Raw genomic sequence first — 25,903 nt, 5'->3', positions numbered from 1 at the left:
TGAGTCTAGTTTCCGAATTGGTAAGGTAGACTTCTGGGTGATTTGTAGTTTGTCGGGAATCGCAATTCTCGTGGAAGGACGCAAATCTGTCATAAAATCGTATCAGTCTTTGAAGGCTTGTTGGACAAAATTCACACGGTAAAACTTATTGATTCCAACGCCATTGGAAAGTAGACTTCTTCAAGATTCTATCCGTATAAAGAACATAATTTTTGTCCATGTAAAACTCTAGATATGAAGCAAACAAAATGACCCAATTCTGCCCAATTAGAAAGATTAGGGGCATTTTCGTCACAAAAACACAAAAATAGAAGTTTGGTAGCAAGTTTTAAAAAAAGTGCGTTTAAAGGTAGTAATTTTTAAAAAAATTTTTAAAAGGGAGTAAATTTTAAAAAGTTGTATATAAAAGGTAGTTTTTGATAATTTACTCTTAAAATAATGACCCCCCAAAAAGCAGGGAAATTGAAAAAAAGGAGTAATATTGGCCGATAAAAAATAAGTACGACTACTACTCCACGAAGAGGAAAGTTCGTCGGCTTACGCGAACCCTAGATCTATTAATTACTTCAATTTTTCCCCATTTTTTGATTCTAATTCATTTGTTCCGTTTCCTTCGTGTTTAGCTTAATTCAAGGTTAGTATCGTTTATTTTTCATTTGATTGTTCAAATTCATTGCATGATTTGTGATCAATTGTTTAACGTTTTGTGGATTATGTGATTGATTTCATTTGTTTTGTTATGACTTATGATCGTGCAATCTTATTATATGAGATCATGTAGTTAGCATATTTGAATTAGGATGAAGAAAAATTTGTACACATTGATGTAATTGATAGAAATGAAGGATTGGTGATCATGTTTGAATGCTTTAGGTTGATTAGGTTTGTTTCGGGAATGAATTTAGCGAAGATACATTGATTTATTGAGGTAAATGGAGTAGTTTGAGCCTTTGGATGAGAATGCTAGCTGTTGATTTTGATCAGCTTTGTTGTAAAATGGCTTCGGGGAAATTAGTGCGAATTTTTTGAGCTAAATGAGGTACTTTGCGCCTTTGAAGCTTGAATGCTGAGTGTTAGCTGCCGATATTGGTTAGTTTTGTTGTACAATGATTTCGGTGAAATTAGTTTTGTTGTAAAATGACTTTGGTGAAATTAGCCTGAATTTCCTGAGCTATATAAGGTACTTTTAGCCTTTGAAGTTTGAATGCTGAGTGTTAGCTGCCAATATTGGTTAGTTTTGTTGTAGAATGAATTCGGTGAAATTAGGGTGTTCTTGTTATTTTGTAGCCAAATGTGGTGCTTGGTGCTTTGAGCCTTTGAATGCGAGTGTTAGCAGCTGATATTGGCTAGTTTTGTGAATTAATATGGTGAAATCAAGGCGATTTTTATAAGCTAAATGAGGTATTTAGAGCCTTTGAATGTGGGTGTTAGCAGCTGATATTGGTTAGTTTTGTCATTTTGTGAATTAATACGGTGAAATCAAGGCGATTTTTGGTTAGGAGTTGAATTTGGTTAGTTTTGTTGTTAAATAAAATTCGGTGAAATTAGGGCGATTTTTTTTAGCCAAATGAGGTGTTTCAAGCCTTTGAATGCGAGTGTTAGCAGCTGATATTGGTTAGTTTTGTCATTTTGTGAATTAATACGGTGAAATCAAGGCTTCTGAGCTAAATGAGGTACCTCAAGCCTTTGAATGTGAGTGTTAGCTTTTCATATTGGTTTGTTTTGTTGTAGAATTAATTCATCTGTCTGAGCTAAAGAGGTACTTAGAGCCTTTGAATGCGAGGGTTAGCTTCTGATATTGGTTAATTTTGTTGATTTTTCTGAGCTAAATGAACTTAAGACAACTAATTTGGAGGGCGGTATGTGATCACAAATAATTGTGTAAGACAGCCTTACACAAGTGTGTTGCAAAACAGATCCTTCAAGTCATATGGGCCATGTTCTATGTTGGCGGGACCCATTTTACACTCTATTAGTGTAAAACCGTCTTACATATGACTAACTATTATATGATTAGGGTTGGTTGGATTCTCATAGGGGGTTGGTGTTGTAATTGTTTCATCAGTCCTGTTTCAGCCAGTTAATATTGAGACTGCTTTAACTTTCTTTCGTGCATATTTGCTTGAATGGCTATTGGTTTGTACTGCCCCATCCTATTTATATTGTTTCATTTGACCAGAGCTTTCATGTCTAGGATTTAGTGGTGAAATCTAATCATTATCCTTGTCTTTAAAATTCACATGGTGTGATGTCATTCATTCGCCGTTAGGAACATTAATTGGATGGACGAAGTACTTTTATAATCATAAAATGCATGATGAATTCACTTATTATCATATATTAGTGGGCCAATAGTTTTGTAGTGATCGTAGAAGTGAATGGGTCATTGAGCTGTTGTTCTCGGGGCTTTACACGGTTCTTGCTAGGGTTTTCACCAACAGCATTGGCTGCAATTGTAACTGGCAGATGAACTTGAAATTGCAACTGCTTCGATTTAGTTACCAAGATTAATATTAGTCAGGAAAAATGTTTGAGGATTATGTGAGGCTGTGGAGTAGGTAGCACCTTATTTTATTTTAGGGTTACACAGTGTTTGTTTTGTTGTATGTCACCGATTTCTCTCAACCCTTTGTTGGTTTCTTTATTTGTATAAATGTTCTCTCTTTGATTTGAAGACTGAAATCTTGTTCTCCTCTCAACCTTTGTAGGAAATTTTGCGTGTTTGAAGACATACTGTTTATGAATTTGGCCACAGGTCAATCAAAAATTTGTGTTGAAGAATTATTCTATTTTAGGATTACGCAGTGTTGAAAATAATTATTTTCCCGAGTAGCTCTATCAAAGAATAGTAGTACTTCTACAAAATTTGTAGTAGGCAATTTATAAGAGAACAAAAAAAAGTTGGTAGGTGGGGAATAAAAAGGATATTATCAAGATGATGTCCAGATCATATACCAACCTATTAGATTTAGCGTCTGGTAATTTCCCAGTAATGGGGCGAGAGAAAAAACGGCTCCCAAGGGTGATGACTGTTGCGGGTGTGATATCTGAGCTTGATGATGATCAAGCTAATAGCATTTCCTCTGATGTTCCCTCATCAATTGTACAAGATCGTATAATCATGGTTTTTAATCATCTTCCCATTAAATCGAAGAGAAGGCCTGATAATCAGGGGTGGAGTTTTAGTTGGGATGAGGATTCGTTACTCTTGCACGTCAAACATGGTTTGCCTGAAGACATGGAGGTGCTCTATGTAGGGTCGTTGAGGGTGGAAGTGGATCTGGATGAACAAGATGACGTCTCACAGATCTTGCTGGAGAAGTTCAAATGTGTCCCCGCTTTCCTACCCCCTAATCTCCATGAGAAATACTATCAGGGCTTTTGCAAGCATCATCTATGGCCTCTTTTTCATTACATGTTACCCTTTTCAGCAAGCCATGGTATTCGCTTTGACCGCTCCCTATGGGAAGCCTATGTTGCTGCCAATAAGATATTCTCTCAAAGGGTGATTGAGGTGATTAATCCTGAGGATGATTTTGTCTGGATTCATGATTACCATTTGATGGTGTTGCCAACATTCTTGAGACGACGTTTCATTAAATTGAGAATGGGATTTTTCCTCCATAGTCCATTTCCTTCTTCAGAGATCTACAGGACTTTGCCTGTGAGGGAAGAGATACTCAAGGCATTGTTAAATGCAGATCTTATTGGATTTCATACCTTTGATTATGCTCGTCACTTCCTTTCTTGTTGTAGTCGGATGTTAGGCTTGGAGTATAAATCCAAGAGGGGATATATCGGGTTAGAATATTACGGAAGGACCGTTGGGATAAAGATTATGCCTGTGGGGATTCACATGGGGCAAATTGAGTCTGTTTTGAGGCTTGCCGATAAAGAATGGAGGGTGCAGGAGCTTAAACAGCAGTTTGAAGGAAAGACTGTGCTGCTTGGGGTGGATGATATGGACATTTTTAAAGGTGTCAATCTGAAACTTTTGGCAATGGAGCAGATGCTCAAGCTGCATCCCAAGTGGCGTGGAAAAGCAGTTTTGGTGCAAATTGCAAACCCTGCTAGAGGAAAAGGTAAAGATCTTGAAGAGATTCAAGGTGAAATTCAGGCTAGCTGTAAGAGAATCAATGAAACATTTGGGGGTCCTGGTTACGAACCAATAATTTTCATCGACAGGCCAGTATCTTTGAGTGAAAGAGTTGCTTACTACACCGCGGCCGAATGTGTAGTTGTAACTGCTGTCAGAGATGGAATGAACCTCATTCCATATGAATATGTTGTCTGCAGGCAAGGGGCTTCTGAATCCGAATCCGCTTCATCGTCTGTTAAACCAAAAAAGAGCATGTTGGTTGTATCAGAATTTATAGGGTGTTCTCCTTCTTTAAGTGGTGCTATTCGTATAAACCCATGGAACGTGGAAGCGACAGCAGAAGCGATGAATGAGGCTATATCCATGAATGATGCTGAGAAGCATTTGCGTCACGACAAACATTATAAATATGTCAGCTCTCATGACGTGGCTTTCTGGGCAAGAAGCTTTTTCCATGATTTAGAGAGGAGTTGCAGAGACCACTTTAAACGGCGTTGCTGGGGGATTGGTTTGGGTTTTGGTTTTAGGGTAGTAGCTCTAGATCCTAATTTCAGAAAGTTGACCATCGATGCCATTGTCTCTGCATTCTGCAGAGCTAAAAGTAGGGCCATACTGTTAGATTATGACGGAACTATGATGCCTCAGACATCCATAAATAAGCAACCCAGTCAAGAGGTGATGAGGATTGTCAACTTACTTTCTGGGGACCCGAAGAATACTGTTTTTGTTGTTAGTGGAAGAGGAAGAGATAGCTTAGGTAAATGGTTTTCACCTTGCTCGAAGGTCGGCATTGCTGCTGAACATGGATACTTCATGAGGTATTTTCTATACTTGTATAGTTGCTTAGTTACATTTCGTCAATTCTCTATTGCATGTGATCTTCTACTTACATATGTAATTTGATATCTGGTCAGATGGTCGGCTGAGAGTCACTGGGAAATTTGTGGCCAAAATTGTGATTTTGGATGGGTACAGATAGCTGAACCTGTAATGAAACTATATACTGAAGCAACAGATGGTTCTTACATTGAAACGAAAGAGAGTGCCTTGGTTTGGCATCATAGAGATGCAGACCCAGGTTTTGGTTCATGCCAAGCAAAGGAGATGCTTGATCATTTAGAAAGTGTGTTAGCCAATGAGCCCGTTTCCGTAAAAAGTGGCCAATATATTGTTGAAGTGAAGCCTCAGGTTTGTGCTGTTTACTTCCCATCTAGAATTTTATAGTGCCTCTGTTCATATCACGCACATGACTAAATTATAGGCATTAATGTGATCATTTAGCTATTTGGCAACTACTTTACTGATTTCAGTGACATCCTATTTTATGTGGATTTTACGTAATAATTTGTGCCAAGGACTCTTAGTATGCTTTATGCTGGCTAGGAAAGGCTGCCGGTAAAAATGTTGGATTACAAGTTCTCGAAACTGTACTGGACTTCTTTGGTAACCGATTTTTCATGTATGTAATGGTATTGATTGCATTGCCTTCTGGTGCATAACTCCTGATGCAAGAAATAGGTGTAATTTAATGTCAAAAGTCTGTTAACATGAAACAGTCATTTCTCTTGAAGAAGGGTCACATGTAATACAGTATATGACTATATGGTATGTGAGTCCAACCCATTTAACTACAATATTAAATTACACCCATTTACCTTGACTAATCCTGATATTAGAATTTGTGTTTTTGTAATTTACCTACCTGAATTCTGGCTTTACCATATAAATATAAAATCCTGATTCTATCTTATGTATGATTCAGGGAGTGAGTAAAGGTTTAGTAGCTGAGAAGATCTTTAACAGAATGGAAATGATTGGAAAACAGGCCGATTTTGTACTATGTGTTGGCGATGACAGATCTGATGAAGACATGTTTGAGTTCATTGGGGGTGCTGTTAACTCTGGCATCCTATCAGCAAATACTTCTGTCTTTGCTTGTACAGTTGGACAAAAACCAAGTAAAGCAAAATATTATTTAGATGACACAACCGAAGTCATGACCATGCTTGATGCTCTTGCCGAGGTTTCAGACCCGTCTCCCTCCATTGACATCTCATCCATTGACATTGGGTCTGGAAGCCCGCCTTGATAACCGCAGTTTTCAGACCAGGTAAATTAGACCTCGTTCTTCGTCTTAAGTTACTACAAACTCCTGGTTCATATGGTCCTGTACTTTAAGCCATGGGTTTGTGGAGACACCTGAAGGTAAAGAAGTGAGGTTGACCGACCATGGATGCAATCAATGGCAAATCGAGAAAAAATTGTCGATGGGGTCATGTTGAAAATATTCCAAGTCATTTTTTTTTCATAAAAAACATACTCAGATTTTAAACTCTTTATTTCACACCAAGATTGAACAAAATGCACCATAAAAATTGTTTTAGGGTGTCCACGGCCTATGCAGTTAACATGAACACGCCCTTGGATGCAATGTAGGATACATTTGAGAATTTATTTCTGGACTGCATTAAGGGAGAATGGATTTTAATCGCGCTTGATTTGGAACTGGTGCGATATGTATCGATAAATAAGATTTTGGTACGACAATTGTACATAGGAAGCAACAAGCGTCCGCCATTTAGACTCTGTTTGAATGATTGGAAGTCGGTATTTGGAGCTTTTTCGACTTACTGCCTGATTGCCTGTTGATTGATGGACAGAATAAGTGATTGACAATGTCTTGTGGAAATATGTTGGTATAGATGACCTGGGGAAGCCTTCATTTGTTTTCTGAAATAAGTTTTTCTTTTTCTTTTTCTTTAGGTTTTGTATTGTTGAATCATCAATTTTTACTTGTAGACTTTGGCAAATAATATTTCAATATTGATTGATTAATTCTTTGATGAAATCCGTGTGGAAGAATGTCGTATAAGGTGATTCGACCTTGACTTGGTTCAAGATTTTTCTTTGATGAACTCTATGCAATTAGACCATCATAACACAGATGCTCAATTGTCCATTTCAAAAGCTTCATGGAAACATTATTGGTCAAATTGAAAACTTGACATAAGTTGAATTTCACACAACACTCAACTTGAGTGTCATGAATACCATGGCCGATGAAACTAAAGGCGCCAAAACTTAATTCATACGGTGTAGTAATTAATCGTATCATAGCTAGTAATTAATTGTATCATAGCTAGTGACTATTTAACTTACAATCTACCTACTGAAAAAAAAAAAAGAATAATAGAGATAATAAAGTCTGACAAATCTTGAACATTTGTATCTAAATTTTTTGAATCGAAATCTGGTGTCTTACAGTCTTACCTCCCTCATCTGTAACGATGAAATACGGAAACTCAGAAATCCACCTCCCTCATCTGTAATGATGAAATACGGAAATCCTATATCATCATACGATTAACTTGAGGTTTTTTCCTTTTTTTTAAAGTATGTGGCACAAAACTATCTTACCATTAATAAGCGAACAAAAAATCGGGAATATAAACCTATTGTAAATTTGTAATACGGATCAGAAAACAAAAGTGAGAACATTATTACAACAAAGCGTCTTGCTTGTGAAGATCTCTCACAAAAAGGGAGAGGGGACAAGGTGGGGCACCCCCATATGCTTCCCACTTATTTCTCAATGGATATTTTATGAGAAAAAACGGTATCCGTCACAAGCTTGTAACGGATATCGCCGTCTTCAATAAGATTTTGTGTTATTACAAAGAGTGGATAACTACTCCGTACATACCAAACCTCAAAAGAAAAAAAGAAAAAAAAAAAAAAAGGAAATATAACGCGCGCTACAAAATCATCATTTATTCATTTCTCTTTCTTCTTCTTCTTCTTCTTCTTCTTCATAATATTCACATAGTTTCTATAATCCGTTGCTGATTGTTATTGATCTTCAGGTAAAAATCTCTTCGTTCACTCTCTTCTTCGATTCGCAATTATATCGAATTCCTATGCTTCGATTTTCTTCACTGTTTTTTTGAATAATTACTCGTCCATTCCGCTCAATTTTATCGCACTTTTCCCGCTCAATTTCTGATGCGTAATTTCCGTTAATAGTTCGCAGGTTGATGATTCATAGCTGAATTTGATAAATTCTCTTTAATTTCATCATCGTCGTACTAGAATTTGAATTCAGTAAGTAAATTAGTAGCTCAATTTCACAGTTTTACTGATGTGTGTTTTTGATTGCGTTCAATTTTGTTATTTTCGATTAAAGTGCATAATTTCCGTTAAAATTAGCAGATTGATGTTTCGTAGCTGAAATTTGCCAAATCCTCGTTAATTTCATCATCATCGTACTAAAGTTTGAATTCAGTAAGTGAATTAGTAGCTCAATTTCACAGTTTTACTGATGTGTGTTTTTGATTGCGTTAAGTTTCATAATTTTCGTTGATTTTGTTCAATTTATCATGTGACGATCTTGCTAACGCCTTTGAATTCGTTGAATTTCAGTTTGATTTCAGCACATGACCGTGATTTTTCGAATTCGTCAATGTCCTCAAAATTACGGCTAATTCAGGTATACCTAGTTCGACATTTATCCATTTTCGCTTTATTTTGTTCGTTACTTCATTTGATTGGTCATTTTGTGATGGAATTAGTTACTTGCGGATGATTTGATTTTCTGGAAGTTTCTTACCATTTTTGGCGATATTTCTTATGTAAGGGACCTTTGTTTGATGTTTTAATGATACAATTTGAGTGTTTTGTGTATGATTTGATTATGTTCAGCTTTCGTGACTTTCTGTAAGTTCTAAATGTTTGCATATTGTGTATGAAGTTTCTTGAGGGTTTCGTTTAGGGCGACACATTTGACTGATGCTGCTTCTTTTGACAACTGTGTATCACCTTGTGTTTAGATTGGCTTAGGTCATGTTACTACTGCAGGTCATCAGTAAAAATGGCGATTTATTTTTTGTTTTTATTTCATTCCGGTAAAGAGGCTTCTAATTAGATAGAAAGATGAGTTTTTATGTTAAAAGTATCTTTAGTCTCAGTTATGCTTTTCAATGTTAAGATGGTACAAGTGTACAACTGAATTAAAAAAAACTAGGAAATCATAGGCTGTGCTGTTTCGAGTAGGAGAGTGATTATGTTGACTGTTTTTTTTTTTCCAATGCTGAGATGTTGTTTTCTTGTGCTATTTGTCTTTGCTGCTGTTGCAAACTGTGGTGTGTACTACTAAGGGTAGTCCAGCATGGATTTTAATTCGAATATCTTGTGTCATGCTCATTAAACAATTACACTCACAGTGGATAAGTTGTACTTGAGATTTGAGTGTTATGTTATTTCAGTTCTTCACTTCTAAGGCAACACTCTGGGGTCGGTCTGATACGAGACTGAAATATATTATGGAATTTGTGCCATCGTGTAACAGTCCAACTTTTTTCAAGAAGACAGATTAGGAGACTTGCATGATAAAAGTAGAGGAAGAAGAAGTCTCTATACAAATTTGGGTGATTTCAAACTCTGAATTATGTCTGTATTTCACTTTACATTTGATACTGAAAATTATTTGTCACAAAACTTTTCTTGTATCTGTATCCATGTTTTAGTACATAATCCCACTGTCTCAAATTTTGAGTCATGGCAAGACCGATACTTGGATATTTTTATGGTTTTACACGTCTGATGTCAAGTTTATTTGAGCAACATAGCTTGTGCGTCATGTCGCCAGGGAGAAACGTCTGTGGTGAAGAGAAAGACCTAAGGGAGGTGTAGTCTTCATCACATTTTGATATATCCCAACTACCTTTCTCTTCCCTTCCCTTCTCCCCTGGTAACCCCTATGATGCCTGTAGACATTACATATTTCAAATTGGCTCAGCCTTGTCACCTTTAGGCCTATAACCCTTCATATTTCCCAGCATTGTTTACTACTCGGTATCTGAATATGCTGCATTAGTAACGAATTAAGCTCATAGCTACGCCATTAGGCATCAGTTTATTTAATGTTACATGCTTACTGGGTCTCAACTATGTGCAGTCAAATTGATTAACTTTTACTGAAGATCAAAATGAGGTGCAATGCATGCTGGAGGGAATTGGAAGGCCAGGCGATTACAACAACCTGTGGCCACCTATTGTGTATCCTGATGATTGCATCAATTCTGAAGTTTTGCATTCTTTTGTATTCTTATATTCTCCTGAGTTCTGAATCCTCCATTTTCTCTTCATGTTTTTACACCTTCTCCTGCATTCTGATAAGTAGCATAAGTTTCCCTTAACAAGCGTAAAGGCACTGCTGATGCAAGCAAGATACTTGGCAGTGATGGAGCGTGTCCCATCTGTGATCAGGTTCTATCTAAGAGGTAACATAAGCTTGTAGTGGCAGTACTTTATTTAGAATATGTTTTTGTTGTGATATCTCTCTGACTTACAAATGCATCTCCTTCATTTTTCTTGTAGTCATATGAAACCAGTTGAAATTAATCCAAATGACGAATGGGTGAATGTAAGTTGGCTGATCATTACATACAAATTTTGTTGATGATTTTCCTCGTGATTATGTGAGTGGAAGTTGTACCGATACTAGCTTTTGTACTTGCAGATGTCAATGACAGGGGTTTCACCCCAAATTTGTATCCTTGTTTTCTTGCACCATTTTATCATTAACTTGTTTATGGAGCAAAATCCGATCCTTTCACGTACTGTAATATAAAGAAGCTAAATTTTTGGTGGAGTTTTCAGGATTATGATTTCTTGTTGCAACTATTAAATTTTGTGTACGCTAGTTTTGGTTGCATGCTTTGTCTATCCTTAGCTGTTCCAGTGATGAAGAGTGCGTACAGAAGCGTGATGTTCTACATAGGGCAAAAGGAACTTGAGATGCAATGCAAGATGAACAGGCTTATGGGTCAGTGCCGACAGAAATGTGAGGCTCTGCAGGAAAAGTTCAGTGAGAAACTAGAGCAGATGCACACTGCTTATCAAAAAATGGCCAAAAGGTGTCAGATGATGGAACAAGAGATGGAGAACCTGGCCAAAGATAAGCAAGAGCTTCAAGAGAAGTTTGCCGAGAAATCAAGGAAAGTATCTTACAATGCCCTCATGCCTTCATCACCTTCAGGCCTAAGAATGAATTCGATATTTTATCTTTTCATTCTCTATACTGCTTTTTATAAGCTTTTATATATTGCTTGCTGGTAACAGACAGAAGAGAAAACTTGATGAAATGTATGATCAGCTGAGAAGCGAGTTTGAATCAGTGAAGCGTTCAGCCATACAACCGGCAAACAGTTTCTATTCCAGACCTGAGCCTGATATGTTCTCTAATCCCACCAACTTAATGGATAACCAAGATACAATGAGGAAAGGTAATATCATTCCTATGTTTCAAGTATGCCAAAACTTGTGCTTACTTTTATCCTGAACTCATTTTGATTGAAACTCGGTACATCTTAATATGTTTGGCAGTTGGTACATTGAAAGAGTAAAATTTTACCATAACCAAAGTGGAACATATTTCGTAATAAAACTAGAAGAGTAGTAATTTTATCCCAGCATGGTTCATTGGTGCTGCACTTCTTTTCAAATAGAAACAGTTTGTGTTAGTACTTAGTAATACAGAGGTAAGATTACGTACGTGCAACCCTAAACCCCACCAATTGCGAGACCTCTTGTGGCACTAGGGTAATGATGTTAGTGTATATTGCATCACCAAGGAAAATCAGTGGACTTACTTGTTGCAGATCGGTTATATTTCACTCCTGAAACTCCAGGGCCACGAGGCGATATCTGGCCAGCTCGGCAGACTAGTAACAACTCCGGTGGAGCCTTTGAGGTGTCAGCTAGTTCGCCAAGGCGGGCCCCAATCCCTGTTGATACTGGAAACAGAAGATCTGGCACTCAGTCTACCTTTGGAGCAGGAGGCAATAATGCTTCCATGGCACTAAGGAATCTGGTTCTTTCTCCTATAAAGCGTCCTCAGTTATCACGTAACAACCGCGCTCATCTGTTCACGTAAGTATGCCTTCTGATGTTGACGGATTTTGAATCCAAGTTAGCAAATTGCGGTGATACTGATATCTGCAGTCGTATATATACTCTTATATAATACAATCTCCGATTCATCTCTACTATGATTAACTTAATTTACTGTGGTTTTCAGGTTGTAGTGTAGAAGCTCAGTGTCCTACTGTGTGCAAAGCATGCTGAGTAAAGTCTTTAAGATGCATATAGGAAGCTTGATTCATCTCGCTCGTTCTTTTGGTAGCTGCAAACAATGGCGCCACCTCTGGCAACGAAACTTGCATATACAAATTGTGCTGCAATTGAGCTTGATCATTTGTTATGGCTCACTGAATTTAGTAGTCTGAAGCAAGTTTAGTTCCATTTTCTAAGGAACTTAAAATCACTGTGTTTTGTGAAAATAAACCGTTCCGCCTTACGGTGTTCCAAATGTACCTAAATTGTGAGTATATACCCAGATTAAGGTTTCGGTTTCAAAAGTCTCTGCAGACACGGCGTTGGTTTCCTTACAATTCTCAGTGTAACTCTTTTTTTCTGTTGTTTTTTAAAGAAGGCGTCATGATACCGTTTTCGATCAATTTGCTTCAGTTTGTTAATTTACGTCACGTTCTAATTCGTAGGGTACTACATAAAATGTGGACTTCTATACAAGTATTTCTCGCGACGAACATATTTTATAAAATTCAGTCCTCAGATGCCGTAAAATTGAAAGCAAATTCGAAAGTTAAACCGTAAATTAGAGAATAGATTCAGCAAGAACATTTTATAAAATGTGGTCCTCCAATCTTGTAAACTTACAAATTTAACCACTTACCTTTAGTTGAAACATACCGGGATTCGAGAAACACAAAAACATTAGCCACCAAAAAGGCAGAAAAGGCCATAAACAAGCAAATGACAGCAAACTCGCCTAAAGTTTCGGCATAACAACTGGTATTAATAAGGCACAATTTTAGTTGAGCAAACGGTGCCACTTAGCGGCATTCACCAAAACATGGTTAGGTTGCGACAAATGCTAGACACCGGAAAAATGGTCTATAAAACTACACAAATCAAAAGCTAAATATTACAGCTACACGAAAACTAATGGGAAGAAAAGCCTACTGTACAAGCTACCCTAACTTGTACATATTTACAAGCAAATAAAAGTCAGTGACCTCTATTCCTATTATACGGGGCAGACGACCTCCGATCTCTATTTTGGCGGCCCCTGTAGAATCGGTCTTCTCTGGGTTGGCCTCGTCCTCCACGGTTGCCAGTGGGTCGTGCAGTATTCGGACCAGGATGCCGCCAAGTTCCTTGTGATCTAATGTTGGGTTGCACTACAGGCAGCATTGGCTTAGCCAGTGGAGCCATTGGCTGCTGAAAAGATGGACGGACTGGCAGATGGGCCGTCAATGTATCTTTTTGAGCCGGCAAACCAGTCAGTGGATTGGGTTGCCGGTAATGATGGGCGGCTTGATCCTGAGGCTGCCATTCTGGTATATCGTCATCGTCATCATCGTTCCATGGTCGTACTGGGATACCATTTACTGCAGTAGTGTCCTCACTTTTCCCATATTTTTGGATCAATGCCCTCATTTGTTCTACTTGCTTGGCTGCTGCCCCATCAGGAGCAAGCGGCACTCTTGGCGGTGGACTTTGGAGTTTTGTTGTTGAAAACCTCGACAGGTTTGGGCCAGCAGAGAAATTAAATTCGGGCAGGTCATCGTCATCCCGATTCCCTCCCGTGGGGCCAAATCCAGGAGGAACATCCTCACCATCATCATCATTGCCTTTCGGAACTGCTTTAGAAGGGAAATTCTCTTTTGGTTTCAAGTCTCTTTCAGCAGGCGGTTTGGTAATTGTCGAATGCTTTTCGGGATTAGGCAATGTCCCAGGCAACGTAGTAGATGGTATTCGCTCTTTACGCCATACGAGAATCCCGATCAGACCATTATCAATATCAGTCAGATTCTCAGTGTACGATTTGGGTAGATGATTGATAATCATATCAACTGTTTTTGAGCGAGGTGGACAGATATAGAGTTCAACTCCTGGAGTGGGCTCCGCATACCCTAATCTCTGATCAGTGACATACGAATCAATCAACTGTAAAATCGGGAACAAGAAGAGTATGTAAGTAAACAGAAAGAGCACGGCTAAATATTAAGAGAAAAAACAAGTCAGTGTAAGGAGGAATATACATCAATAAGGTTGCAGCGCTCTTCCTCTGTACATCGCTTCGCTAGGGCAAAATGAACAACCTGACCAAGTGAACAAAATGAACTTTAATGAACATCCCTCAAAAGAATGTACTCCTTTTAATACCCATTTGACTCGGGGTATCAAGTAACAATGACATTTTAAAATATAGGAGTATATAACAATTTCTTCTGTTTAAAATTGAATGTATGAAATTAAAAAAATACGAGTAGTTATTTGATAAAGATTAATCAAACATAGCATAGATACCATTGTACCGCTGTATGTATTTGGGGAAATTAATGGTCAAAATCGGCTAGCCACCAAAGTATAATCTTATAACAAACTTAAAGGTAGAACACAAAACGGTCTTCTAAACGACTTTATACTAACATACTAATATAAAACCATTCATTACAGCGACTTGAACCCACATCATAAGTTTGGTAATGGTAGTTACTAATTTTGCTTTCTATATAGGTCAAATACACAGAGTTATACACTTATACAGATAATACGTAAGTGACAGAGCATTACATACGCATTTGTGACGATACAATGGAGGGGGGCAAACAGAATTGAAAAGACAAAATTGTTACAAACACCGTATAAAACTTCTGAAACAAATCTCCTCCTGTTTCCTTCTCAAAAGTTCAGTTATCCGACTATAGACCTGGCAAACGGGTCAATCGGGCCGGGTTCAGGCCGGGTCAGTTCGGGTCTCTCATTGATTTCGGGTTAAATCGGGTCGGGTCGGATCATTTTGGGTTTCGGGTCTATTTCGGGTTTGTTGTTCGGATTAAGCGGGTCAGGTCATTTTCGGGTCAATGAATAAGAGAGAAAAAGCTATTTCAAGTCTTTTCGGTTCAATTAAAGTTAAGTTTTGTCGGGTCATTTTCGGGTTGGGTGGTTCCAAATCGGGTCAGTTACGGTCAAGAAAGCTCGAGTCAAGTTCGGGCCGGGTCAATTCGGGTTTCGGGCCACGTTCGGGGTGATGTTGTTCGGGTCTCGGGTTGCTTTTGCCAGGTCTATCCGACTCGATAGAAAAAGGCCTATCTTTTCAAGCACAGTAGCTTGTCCAAACAAGAAAACAGTGAAAAACATGAATTTTAGAAAGGCTATAAACTTACCATTGTTGAACGAGTCCGAGACTTGGGAAGCTCCTGCAGGAACTTATCAAATGCGTCAAGCCTAACCCTTCCCTTAATCTCAAAAGAGCTTGGCCACTGCCTTGTAGTTGCTTTCTCGCCGCTGCACACAATATCCACCAGAAAAATGAGAAAATTATAATAAATGAGCACACCAATATTATATATACAGCAAGAACATGTTCCAATCAGCATTCAAACATGAGTAGCTACCTTGTGTCTGAAGTTTCTACCAGTTAATATAAATCAGCAGTTCAACACCAATGACACAACGACCATGAACTTCATAAAACCATCACTATAACAAAAACAAGCTACTGACATACTATTTTCAATTGTAAATCATTTGTACATTTCATATAAGGTAAAGCTCAGGCTCAAAAACTGTACAAAAACTCTTTTGTGAAGAACTATCAGAACGCATCTTAGAAGTCCATGACGCACACAAACGATGTGATCACTTGCAACTTGCAAGACTAGCCCTTTGATTGGAGGGAAGGGTAGGGCAGAGAGAGGAGGGAAAGGAAATGGGACAACTTCCCCTTGTTTGGTTAAAGGGAAATGGAAGGACCCATTTTCCCTTTTCCACATGTCAAACTCAAATCCTCCCTTTCCCTCCTATTAGTATATCCAAACAGCGATTTGGCAAGCTGGAACCTACAGCAACGATATCGTGAACCACCTCCACCAATATGTCAATATGTCATCACCACACTAAGTCATTACCACCAACGTCTCTGATAGAATCCGCCAACGGCAAAGTCTAGAGAGGTCTAAATGGTAGTAGAGAGACTATGCCAAATAATTTCCATCTAAAAGTCAATTCCCGAAAACTGGAAGGGTAATAGAAATTTAAGATCCAGAATATTTGACTAAGAATCAACTAGTATATGTCCAAGACATAAATCCATTTGCACAAATATCATGAATTATGAAACCTAGTGAAAAAGATTGCTCGAAAGGATATAAGCACACCTTTTATACGATGCGACAACATATGCTGTAGAAGATAGAGTGAGCTGAAGCAATCCCTGCCAGAGATATTCCACTTTCACTTGTTCAGCCGTGTTAGTTGCCTCCAATGCTCTCTGATTTTCAGCTCTGTTGACATGGCCCTTGGGTTGCACTCTCTCTTCTTCAGCTTTCTCACCTTTTTCAGACGTTGACACATCTGGATCTTTTGAAGGTAGTACTGGTGATTTGGATTCGGTACCATCATCAGCAGATTCAACACCATCATCAGCGATGTTTTTATCCAGCTCTGGTGTTCTTTCAGAGTCACGAGGAAGATTTTCAAAAGGTGGTTCTTTGTCAAGTGAATCCATAAACTCATCTAAAGAGAGAATAGGGGGAAGATCTCTCATATCATCAACCATTAGCCCTAGCATATCAGTACCATCTCCAGGAATAGTAATTGTACACTGAGCATCTCGATGTTCCCTGGCTCCATCACTGGAACTACGGTGTTCGGCACCACTACTGTTCGTCTTCCTTTTCCTATTTTCACGAACTATACTTATATTGGTAGGAATATCCTCGACAACACTATCATCTTGGTCAAAATCTACTTGATACTCACCCTTGTGAGTTTTCTTAACCAAACGTCTCACATTAGTTTCTGAATCTGGCAGAACTTTCATCTGATCAAGCTCTTCAGCCTTTGCCATTCGCCATTGTGAAAGTTCCTTCGAGGCAAGCTCTTCTGCGGTCATTGAGCAAAGGCGCTCTGCTGATATCTCACCAGACATAACTCTTTCTCTTAACTCAGGGTTATTTCTGTCTTTCAAGTTGAATAAAAGAGACCTTCCTTTCTCTTTATATTTCTTATTCACACTCCCAAATAATGTAAACAATTCCGATTCAATTCTTAAAGCAACAGATTCAGGGGACATATCTTCCTGCACCTTTTCTACTGTAACTGCTTCATTGGCCAGCTCATCCCTCCGTGAAGATTCCACCGCCCGCATTTCTGCAATCTGCGCGTCAAAATCCAGGGCCCAGGAAAGACCATTCCCTTGCAAAAGCTCGTCTTTTAGGAATAAGCTTTCACCAAATGGAGTATCCTCGCCAGGAAAGATAGAATTAGACTGGAAATCCTGCTCTGTAAATTTCCAAGGCTCCCCAGACACATCATTTGAATGGATCTCTGGAAAATCATTTTTAACAGTACTAACTTCATTTGAAGGACAAGTATTACTTGACACAGAAGTCTCTAGCTTAGACTCTCCCTTTAAAGATTGTACATCAGCTGTATGGCCCGTATCCTCAGTCTTGTCAGCATCTACGGAACTTGTTTTCTCTTGCGAAACAAGAGCCAGAGCAGCAGTTAATGATTCCCTAAACTTAGCCCTCACAGGATCGATTTTTTCAGCTGCAATGCCAGAAGGTGCATCTGGTTGCTTGACTCGGTTTCTCGAAACAGCTGACCGGGTTTTAGTCAAAACGGGGGTAGCTGTCTTGGGTGATTCAGACTGAGCCTCTGCTCTCTTACTTCGTGTTGTCAACTGTGAGACTCCATGGCTCCTAGGAGAGATTCCTGATACCGCAACTCTTTTGTTGGAGATTGACATATTTGGCAAACTAGGATTATAAGCTCTAACTTCAGTAGTTGCCTTTCGTTTGTTTGAAATACACATTTTGTCTTCTCCTAAATCAGCATAGACGGACTCTAATTCCCCCTGCTGTTTATGTGGGGTCAGCATTTCTTGTGACATAAGCATGCTGAATGAAGAATTGGTTAATCCAGAATCCATGGTTGTTGCAGGAAATTCCAGTCTGTCAGGAACTCTGTCCGAGAGTTCAGTTGCTTCTATGTGAACAGTTGGCATTGTTGTATCACATGTGTTCAATGTAGGATTCATGATTCTCCGTGATTGTTCATAAATGTCAAAGGGTGAGATTTTAAGTACGGATCAACACAAGAAACTGCACAAAAATCCTCAGTCCTCCATGCTAAGCAAGTCCTCTTTGAGTCTTATATGTCTAAACGAGTTATATTTTAATCTGCATACAGAAAGTTAAGTTTAAACACTTATCGATAGTTCAAAATACCACCCAACATCACTGAAAAATGCAAAAGGAGAATAATTCACATATGCACATGAAGAAACCATTTCAGCAAATCAATCTCAAAAGAAACAGCAGAAAGGTAAATCATTCATTCTGAATCTTTAGCTTCTAATCTGAAAGACAATTTTGCATTGCTCTTAGTCAAAACAGCGAACCCAACCAAGGAATGTTACAGCAAAACATACAACGAATGTAAACAGAAAACCATATCGTGATCTCCTGAAACCCTTTATGCACTTAACTTCTTTAATTGTTGTTGAACTATGGTCATTACTCCTTAAATAACTTTTCTGAACAAACTAAACTCATAAAAGATGAAAACTTTCAACTTGATCAGAGATCAGAAAAGATAAACAGTCCAGTCAGTATAACGAAAGTCATCTATCAACAACACAATGTCATTAGAGTACAATACTACAATCATACAATAGAACAATGTATACAACAAAATGTTTCTTTTAAGAGCATAGAAGCATGATGTTCAGTTTCTGCTGGTAAGGCTCAAATACTCAATTATTTATAGGCCACCTTGAACATTCATCAAACTTTGGTAAACCTTGAACATTAATCAATAATCACTCAACTTTGGTAAACAGTTGCATTGTTAGACTAATTGTATGCCTGACCAAAATGAATTCACTCTACAGTTACACAAACTAGGAACTTCCCAAAAGAGATCCAGATAATCCAAAGGTGCTATGACAGTTATAGTTTAATTTCTCTGAAGATTCCAATCACTGACGAATTACCAGTAAATATTTATTAGTTAGATCTGAAACTTATTTTTATATTGAGTTATTATAACCATTACAAGTTACAGCCAAAATGGAAGTCAGCTGATTTCAGCATCATCTAGCAGATCATGTTGGTAAGCTAAGCTCTCAAAGATTAGAACTTTTTCTTTTTATACAAGTTTTAGACTGCCAAAGTATGATTGTAATTTTAGGAGTACAATTTGAGTGCACTAAGCATGTAATTTTAATTACCATTAGTCAAAATCAAAAGCTTTTTCCTTTATTAATGAAATCAGTAATGAAGAGAGATAGGAGTTTAACTTCAGTTATTATTTTAATCAACTTTCATCTCCTCTGGTAAGAAAAATGATCTATTAAAGGAGGTCGAAACGGAATCAGAATGTGGTTATAGGCATGTGATTGTATTATTGGAGTATACTTTAAGCTCCATGAGAAACATTTTTTGGGAATTTTTGGAATCACCATTGCTCATAAATTACCAATGTTTAATCAGATAACTGAAAAATACACAAAACATTTGCAAAACGATTCAAGTCCATGTCGCGTTCTATCAATGATTCGCCATCTTGCCTGAGAAATCGTAAGCAATTTTTGCTTCAGCATTCGACCAAAGTTCCAAACTGATCTGTCACTTCTGCCACAACATCACAGCAAAACTTCACTTCTTCGCCGCTGACAATACACAAGAGCTGCAAACCCAGCAGCATACAATTTCCATTAGGGTGTATTATGACCACAAAGGAGCACATATCATTCTGTAGAACCCGCTTCAATAATCGCTACTAATAAGCATATTACAGTTTTTTATCAGCAGATCACAACCTCCAAAGAAATACATTAGGCGGTAAAAAGGGCAGTAAATTCAAAACTATAAACCCTGTAAAAACTGATGAATCGCATCCACACAACCCTAAAACAAATAAAAAAAACACAGTAACACCACCAGTTTCCAACAAGATTAAATCAATGAGATAACACAACGATGCGGAAAAAAAGATCAATCAATCAATCAATCAATTCCTAGATGGTTCATAATAAAGTTTCAATCTTTCGTGCAAATCTTCAATCAAAACCCTAACATAACTTGAATTGTCCAGCAATTTTTCAATAAAATCAATCAAACCACCAAATTTACACAAATTGAGAAATACCCAGATAACTCGACAGCAACCCATCATATAAAACCACACAAACATAGATTACAAATGAATGAATTGACGAAAAAAACAAGATAAAACCCATAAATTATTAGGGTTTTTTAAACAGAAATCAATCAAACCACCAAATTTTTCACAAATTGAGAAATACCCAGATAAATTAAACAGTAACCCATCACATAAAACCACACAAAAACAGATTATAAATGACTAAATCGACAAAAGCACAAGATAAAACCCATGAATTACTAGGGTTTTAAAACTGAAATTGGGATAAAACAGGAAAATATCAAGGTTGAAATCAAAAGGGTAGGTAGAATTAAGGAAGATAAACTTACAGAGGAACAGCAAATAGCAAAGTAACAGCAGTCAAAGGAGAGAGATGAAGAGGAAAGTGGAGTAAAAAAGCTGGATTTTTATTTAAAAAAAAAAGGAAAAAGCCCTAAAAACGTAGTAGAAAGGTAGAAACGTTTGGTGAGAAGAGAATCGAGAGAAAGATGAAAACTGGGTTTTGCAATTCAAGCTATAATAGACACGTGCTCTGACTGCTGTCTATCTTCCCTATCAATAGGTCTTGGTATAGACGGGTGGGGCGAACAGACGGGTAAAGACCTCTAATAAAATGGGTAGGGGGACAAGGTGGGGCACCCTCATGTGCTTCCCACTTTATGGCAAAATGGGTCATTTGTGAGGGAAAATGATATCCGTCTATACGTATAGACGGATAATGCCCGTCTATAATAAGAATTTGTGCTTCCCTATCTCTTTTTTTCCTTTTTAGGATGATTTTAGGGTGAGATAGGGTGGTAATTTTTGGTCAATCCGAAAATAGGACATAAACCCAACTAGACTTGTTAAATGGATCAATTGGATCGGGTTTAATTTCGGGTAGAATCGGGTTATTTTGGATTCAGGTAAACTATTATCAAGTTATTTATGAATAATAATTAGTTTGCAATAATAAACATACAGCTCGAGTTTTATTGGGTCGGTTAATTTGGGTTCGGGTCATATTCAAGGGTCAAGTTATTCGAGTTGGGTCAATTTGCCAGGTCTAAACCCAACCCATCAACTTAGTGGGTTAGAGTTAAGATATTAGGACTTATTTATGTAACTAGGTTGACACGAATATGACACAAAACTTATGTGAGTCGTTTTAGGGTTTAGATCTTTCGACACGAACAAACCATTTATGATGGGTTCGAAAAATGACGATGTTTCAGTGATCCAGTCCAACAAAAGGCAATACCGAGTTATTATGCGAGTATGTGACGGGTCCGAAAAAAGATGACGTTAATAAATAGTGAGCCCAACTCAAAGATGTGCACATGCATTTTAAGTGTCTCACATTAGAGAGTAACGCATAATTTTTTTTTTTTTTAATGGGCGCAATTCAGACCCATGTGCAAATTTAATAATATTGTTTTTCTCGTCTATTGAGTAGCTCCTTAGTATGGAACTCCTTATATTTTCATCATCGTCATTGCACTTAGTGAGTAATTTGGTGAAATACCACTAAATATGATAACATAATTATTAGTGCGATCATTAAATGAAACGTATAATATAACCTGAATAAGAGTCGTCGTACACCGTGAAAAGGCTCTAGTTGAGAAACCTATTTCTAAGCCTTTTTGGAACAAAAGGATTCATGGCGACCAATGGATTTGATCTTAACGAATTAACCACGTACAACACCATAAATTCATTCCTCTTATTGTCAACAACTTCTTCTACCATGTTTTATATACCGTGAATCCGTGATCTGGGGGAAAAACACGCAAAGACAGTCACATACACAAAGGAAAGCCTTATAATTTTGCTGGTCCTTTGACCGGTAACACGTTGGGTGGCAGAAAAATCTTCAGAACGGAGGCCTGTGTCGACAATGCAATGAAATCGCCGAGTTTGATAGGTTGGGCAATTTGACATCCATCAATATATATTGCACCTTCTTTTGTAGACCAATGAATTTCCATGGTTTGATTAGATTTCAGCAATCCATGCATTGAACTCAAGTTTGCAGGAGTTGGTTGCATGGGCTCTCTCACCATGTACTGCAGATCTTTAGACAGTATATGCATTGCAAACCCACCAGCAGAGAGCATGGCTGCAGTTGATCCGGCTGCAGTCGAAACTCTTAGTCCACTTGACCGGCAATTTATCAATGAGCCATCTGGTTGGCCATCATTTCTGCAGCAAGTCACAAGTGAGACAATGTTATACTCCACAGTAACTTATTGTAAGATCATGCAACAAGTATTAAGTGAGACATGGTACTGATTTGTTCCTGCTAAATGACGGAGACTTGTAAATTAGATGCACCAGAACAAACCTCATACCTGAATGAAAATCGAGACAATGAAGCAGGACATGGATGTGCAATCAAAACATCATTTAGTGCATGTGTAGGCAACAACTGTGAATTCAGCTTTATTGATATTCGTGAGATTTCTGATGCAACAGTACGTTCGTCTAGAATGCCATCTAAGACCTGCAAAGAGAGTTTTCTAGACTGTTAACAGTTTAGGAGCATAAGAGTTTGAGAGAAAATCTCTAAAACAAAACTACTGAAAAAAACACTCAAAACCTGGAGAAAATTTTCATCAGTTAAACCAAGGCTGTGTAATCATGATTCACACGAGATTACGAAAGATCAACAATTACTTTCAACTCTATAACTATTTGGGAAACCTACAGCAATTAGCATGATCATATGTATAACTATGGCACAGCAGTTACTTGCATATCATCACTTCTACCATGATTTACAGAATGGTCAAGGGTCAACTCAAGCCTCAATCAACAATGGCCAGAAGATATCTGTATACTTTTCCTATCTTATTCACGAACATCAGTCTCTTCTTAGCACTTTCAGTAGTCACAATCAAATGTCATTACCGTGAATTTCCAAAAACTGAAGAATTTAGGATCCATGCTTTGGAAGCATCAGTTCAGACTTAACTTCAAGCACCTTAAAATTGTTGAAATATTCCATACAATTATGGGGACACGAAATGCTTAGCAAAACAAGAAGATAAACCAAGTTTAGAGAATTATTTTCTAGGACTTGAAGCAGTACAAGTCAGTGGTGTGCTATATTTGAGGGCTGTGGGCAAAAGCAATGGTAACACTTGACTTATGTTAAAGTTTGAGCAGGCGTAACGCAATTAGGGAGAATGCCCAATGAATGTCTTAAATGGAATGGAAGGGCTTTATTTACTGTGGTTCGTAAATGCTCTTAGTAGGAGAATTGAGTGGAAGAATCAAGAATAAAAACACATACATAAAAAAACATAGATATTGCCTCAAGAAGCCCAAAAAGTCACACGAAGATTTACGGTACCAAGACATTAAAGCAGTGATCTTGAAATATAATTCACCCACATTTGCCTTTTAATTATTTTCTCAGCTGCTGATAGTATACAAAGATGAAAAAACATTGCAAAATTATACCCGTTCGAAATTTTTAGTTGTAGCGGCACAGAGGTAGCCTGCACTTCTAGTAGCATCAAACTCGTCTTTGAATTGTTCCACCTGCATGAAAGAAACTTGAGGTCAATTACACCTGTCCAGTTTTACTTTCTTCTTGACCGAAATGTACCAATCAAACTTCTTGAGATATGCATGGTTGAAGCGCTTCTACCTCTTCAATCTGTGTTGGATCTGAATTCACACCCAGAACTGGAATCGTGTCATCCATAAAGTGACTCGCTTGTAAAAGAGTGCCATCACCTCCAATAGTTATGACTAAATCCACGTCCTTGATTGGGCGAGATAACTCGTTGTAAAACAAAGTTTCACAGTCAACCATCTTTCTACGCAGAATATCCTGACAATACTTTACAGCATCCTTGTGAACCTGAATTCTATCATCAAAATGTCGTAGTATCTGCAAATTTGCAGAAAGCTACTCAGAGAATACTCTTTTCTCACTAAGCAAGGGAAAGGAAACATAGAATGGGAGGGGAAAAACTCCATGGCTCTGTACACCACTGACAGCAACTACTTTACCAGCATATGTCGTTCAATGTATTAATCAAAACTTCAGTACCTGAACACTACCAATACAACTAGGGTGCTTAGTTATCACCGTTATAAATCACGTAGACAATGGACCAATGAAACCATAATAATCAGACAATCTAAGAAATTGTAGTTTAATTAACATCGTATTCCACATCAAATTATTTGGTACAGAACATTACTAAGTAATCTCATGCATTACTAGCCGTCACTAAAATAGCAATTACTTCGTATCAAGTTGAAAATTGCTAACTTCAGCAAGCACGGATAACTCATTGAACCTGTCCGTCAGCAAAATCCATTGGAAACAATCCTAATCTGACCATGCAATGCAATCCTTGTATTATACAACTATCCTTCCAATCCAAAAATCATAACCTATCTCATTATTAATGCATTGTTTGCATACAAAAATAGGATGCACGAGGATGGGAGGGTGATGGAGTAGACGGAAAAGGAGTTTTGTGGGAGGTTCGGAGAATGGAACCTTATGTTTTCCCTCCAAAACATTCCTATGTTATAGTGGCTTTAACAAGGCTTATAGAAGGGAAACTAGAACCCATCATTTTCCTCCCCTTTATTTCCCTCCAACCCAATTTGTCATCCAAAAACAGCAAGGTTTTTTCACTCCCTCTCTCCGCCCTCCAATTCTCCAAATTCATCTCTCCAAACAAAGCCTAAACATCTTATCTAATAGGAAATAAATATAATTGTTGGGCCTCAACCATTACCTTAAGGTTTTGGTTGAGATGGTTCATCTATCATTATCCAAGATACGATCTTTTTCCCTCAAAATGACAAGAAATCGACATTCCACAACATGGTATACCAACCCCAAAACCGTAGTAAGATAGTCTAATGACGAGAGACATTAGGTAAATTCATCACAGAAATTGAACCTTACAAGTTACAACCCAAAAACCTGCAAAATCGCGGCTTTTCTACTGACAAATCACACAAAGACATTTCATCAAACAGGTAATATGCATGAATTAAACCCTAAAAAAAATAACAATTTAAAGCATTATTCAACCTTAGGATTGGTGATCTTGGAGAAGCCATGAGAATTGTGAAGAGGGTACGCATTGAAAGGCTTAAGAAGCAAAAGGAGCCTTCTTTTAGCCGCCATTGAAGCGGGATCGCCATGGAAGGAGAACATACGAACACCTTTGGGTATAGCTGTTGAGAAGGTTGTTGTAACTGCAGACCTTAACAATGTTAGACGCATCACACTTACTAACAAATCTAACTAACTTTAACGGATTATTAGTAGTATGTGCAACTATTTAGTTGTCCTACAACTTTTCCCAATGTTGCAAAAAAAAGAGGCAAGTATTTGCGGACTGATTCAATTTTGATCAATGTTTTTTTTTTGTTGGGTACAATCAACTTTGATCAATGTGTAATCATTTTGGGGGCTAGATATCACTCAATTAATGTATTTAGTCATTTTTTAAAACGGATATTGGATGGTCGAGTGGTGTGGTTGTCAAGTTATTTAACTTTATGTGAGATTGCGACAATGAA

General features: G+C 37.8%; 4 protein-coding genes across 7 annotated transcripts; 2 read left to right on the top strand and 2 right to left on the bottom strand.

The window, feature by feature from the left end:
* Positions 1-432: 432 nt before the first annotated feature.
* On the top strand, positions 433-6,947 carry LOC141656299 (putative alpha,alpha-trehalose-phosphate synthase [UDP-forming] 7). 2 transcript variants are annotated; one of them, XM_074463139.1, is made up of 5 exons: positions 465-634; positions 2,709-4,917; positions 5,014-5,287; positions 5,862-6,209; positions 6,536-6,947. In XM_074463139.1, the coding sequence occupies exons 2-4, from the start codon at positions 2,936-2,938 to the stop codon at positions 6,186-6,188; spliced, it is 2,583 nt and encodes an 860-aa protein (XP_074319240.1). In that variant the 5' UTR covers positions 465-634; positions 2,709-2,935; the 3' UTR covers positions 6,189-6,209; positions 6,536-6,947. The 2 variants fall into 2 exon arrangements, with proteins under 2 accessions (XP_074319239.1, XP_074319240.1); XM_074463138.1 differs by having other exon boundaries at positions 433-634; positions 5,862-6,947.
* An 885-nt stretch (positions 6,948-7,832) lies between these two features.
* Positions 7,833-12,615, top strand: LOC141656298 (E3 ubiquitin-protein ligase CCNB1IP1 homolog). 2 transcript variants are annotated; one of them, XM_074463136.1, is made up of 12 exons: positions 7,833-7,962; positions 8,123-8,200; positions 8,309-8,380; positions 8,519-8,585; positions 10,053-10,153; positions 10,305-10,377; positions 10,475-10,520; positions 10,617-10,647; positions 10,839-11,098; positions 11,223-11,382; positions 11,758-12,028; positions 12,177-12,615. In XM_074463136.1, exons 5-12 carry the CDS (start codon positions 10,084-10,086, stop codon positions 12,181-12,183), a joined length of 918 nt encoding a protein of 305 aa, XP_074319237.1. In that variant the 5' UTR covers positions 7,833-7,962; positions 8,123-8,200; positions 8,309-8,380; positions 8,519-8,585; positions 10,053-10,083; the 3' UTR covers positions 12,184-12,615. The 2 variants fall into 2 exon arrangements, with proteins under 2 accessions (XP_074319237.1, XP_074319238.1); XM_074463137.1 differs by lacking the exon at positions 12,177-12,615 and having other exon boundaries at positions 11,758-12,032.
* A 317-nt stretch (positions 12,616-12,932) lies between these two features.
* Positions 12,933-20,899, bottom strand: LOC141656296 (uncharacterized). 2 transcript variants are annotated; one of them, XM_074463133.1, is made up of 6 exons: positions 20,689-20,899; positions 19,764-19,882; positions 16,345-18,372; positions 15,352-15,472; positions 14,224-14,283; positions 12,933-14,128 (listed from the first exon to the last, which is right to left on the bottom strand). In XM_074463133.1, exons 3-6 carry the CDS (start codon positions 18,228-18,230, stop codon positions 13,187-13,189), a joined length of 3,009 nt encoding a protein of 1,002 aa, XP_074319234.1. In that variant the 5' UTR covers positions 18,231-18,372; positions 19,764-19,882; positions 20,689-20,899; the 3' UTR covers positions 12,933-13,186. The 2 variants fall into 2 exon arrangements, with proteins under 2 accessions (XP_074319234.1, XP_074319235.1); XM_074463134.1 differs by lacking the exon at positions 19,764-19,882.
* A 999-nt stretch (positions 20,900-21,898) lies between these two features.
* On the bottom strand, positions 21,899-25,874 carry LOC141656297 (NADH kinase). Its single transcript, XM_074463135.1, has 5 exons — positions 25,410-25,874; positions 23,997-24,242; positions 23,807-23,887; positions 22,693-22,844; positions 21,899-22,543 (listed from the first exon to the last, which is right to left on the bottom strand). The coding sequence occupies exons 1-5, from the start codon at positions 25,602-25,604 to the stop codon at positions 22,162-22,164; spliced, it is 1,056 nt and encodes a 351-aa protein (XP_074319236.1). The 5' UTR covers positions 25,605-25,874; the 3' UTR covers positions 21,899-22,161.
* Positions 25,875-25,903: the final 29 nt, after the last annotated feature.

The sequence above is a fragment of the Silene latifolia genome, chromosome 5 (assembly GCF_048544455.1).
Source record: "Silene latifolia isolate original U9 population chromosome 5, ASM4854445v1, whole genome shotgun sequence".
Lineage (NCBI taxonomy): Eukaryota > Viridiplantae > Streptophyta > Magnoliopsida > Caryophyllales > Caryophyllaceae > Silene > Silene latifolia.
Note: the sequence above shows the minus strand (reverse complement) of the source record. Positions and strands in the feature narration are given on the sequence as shown.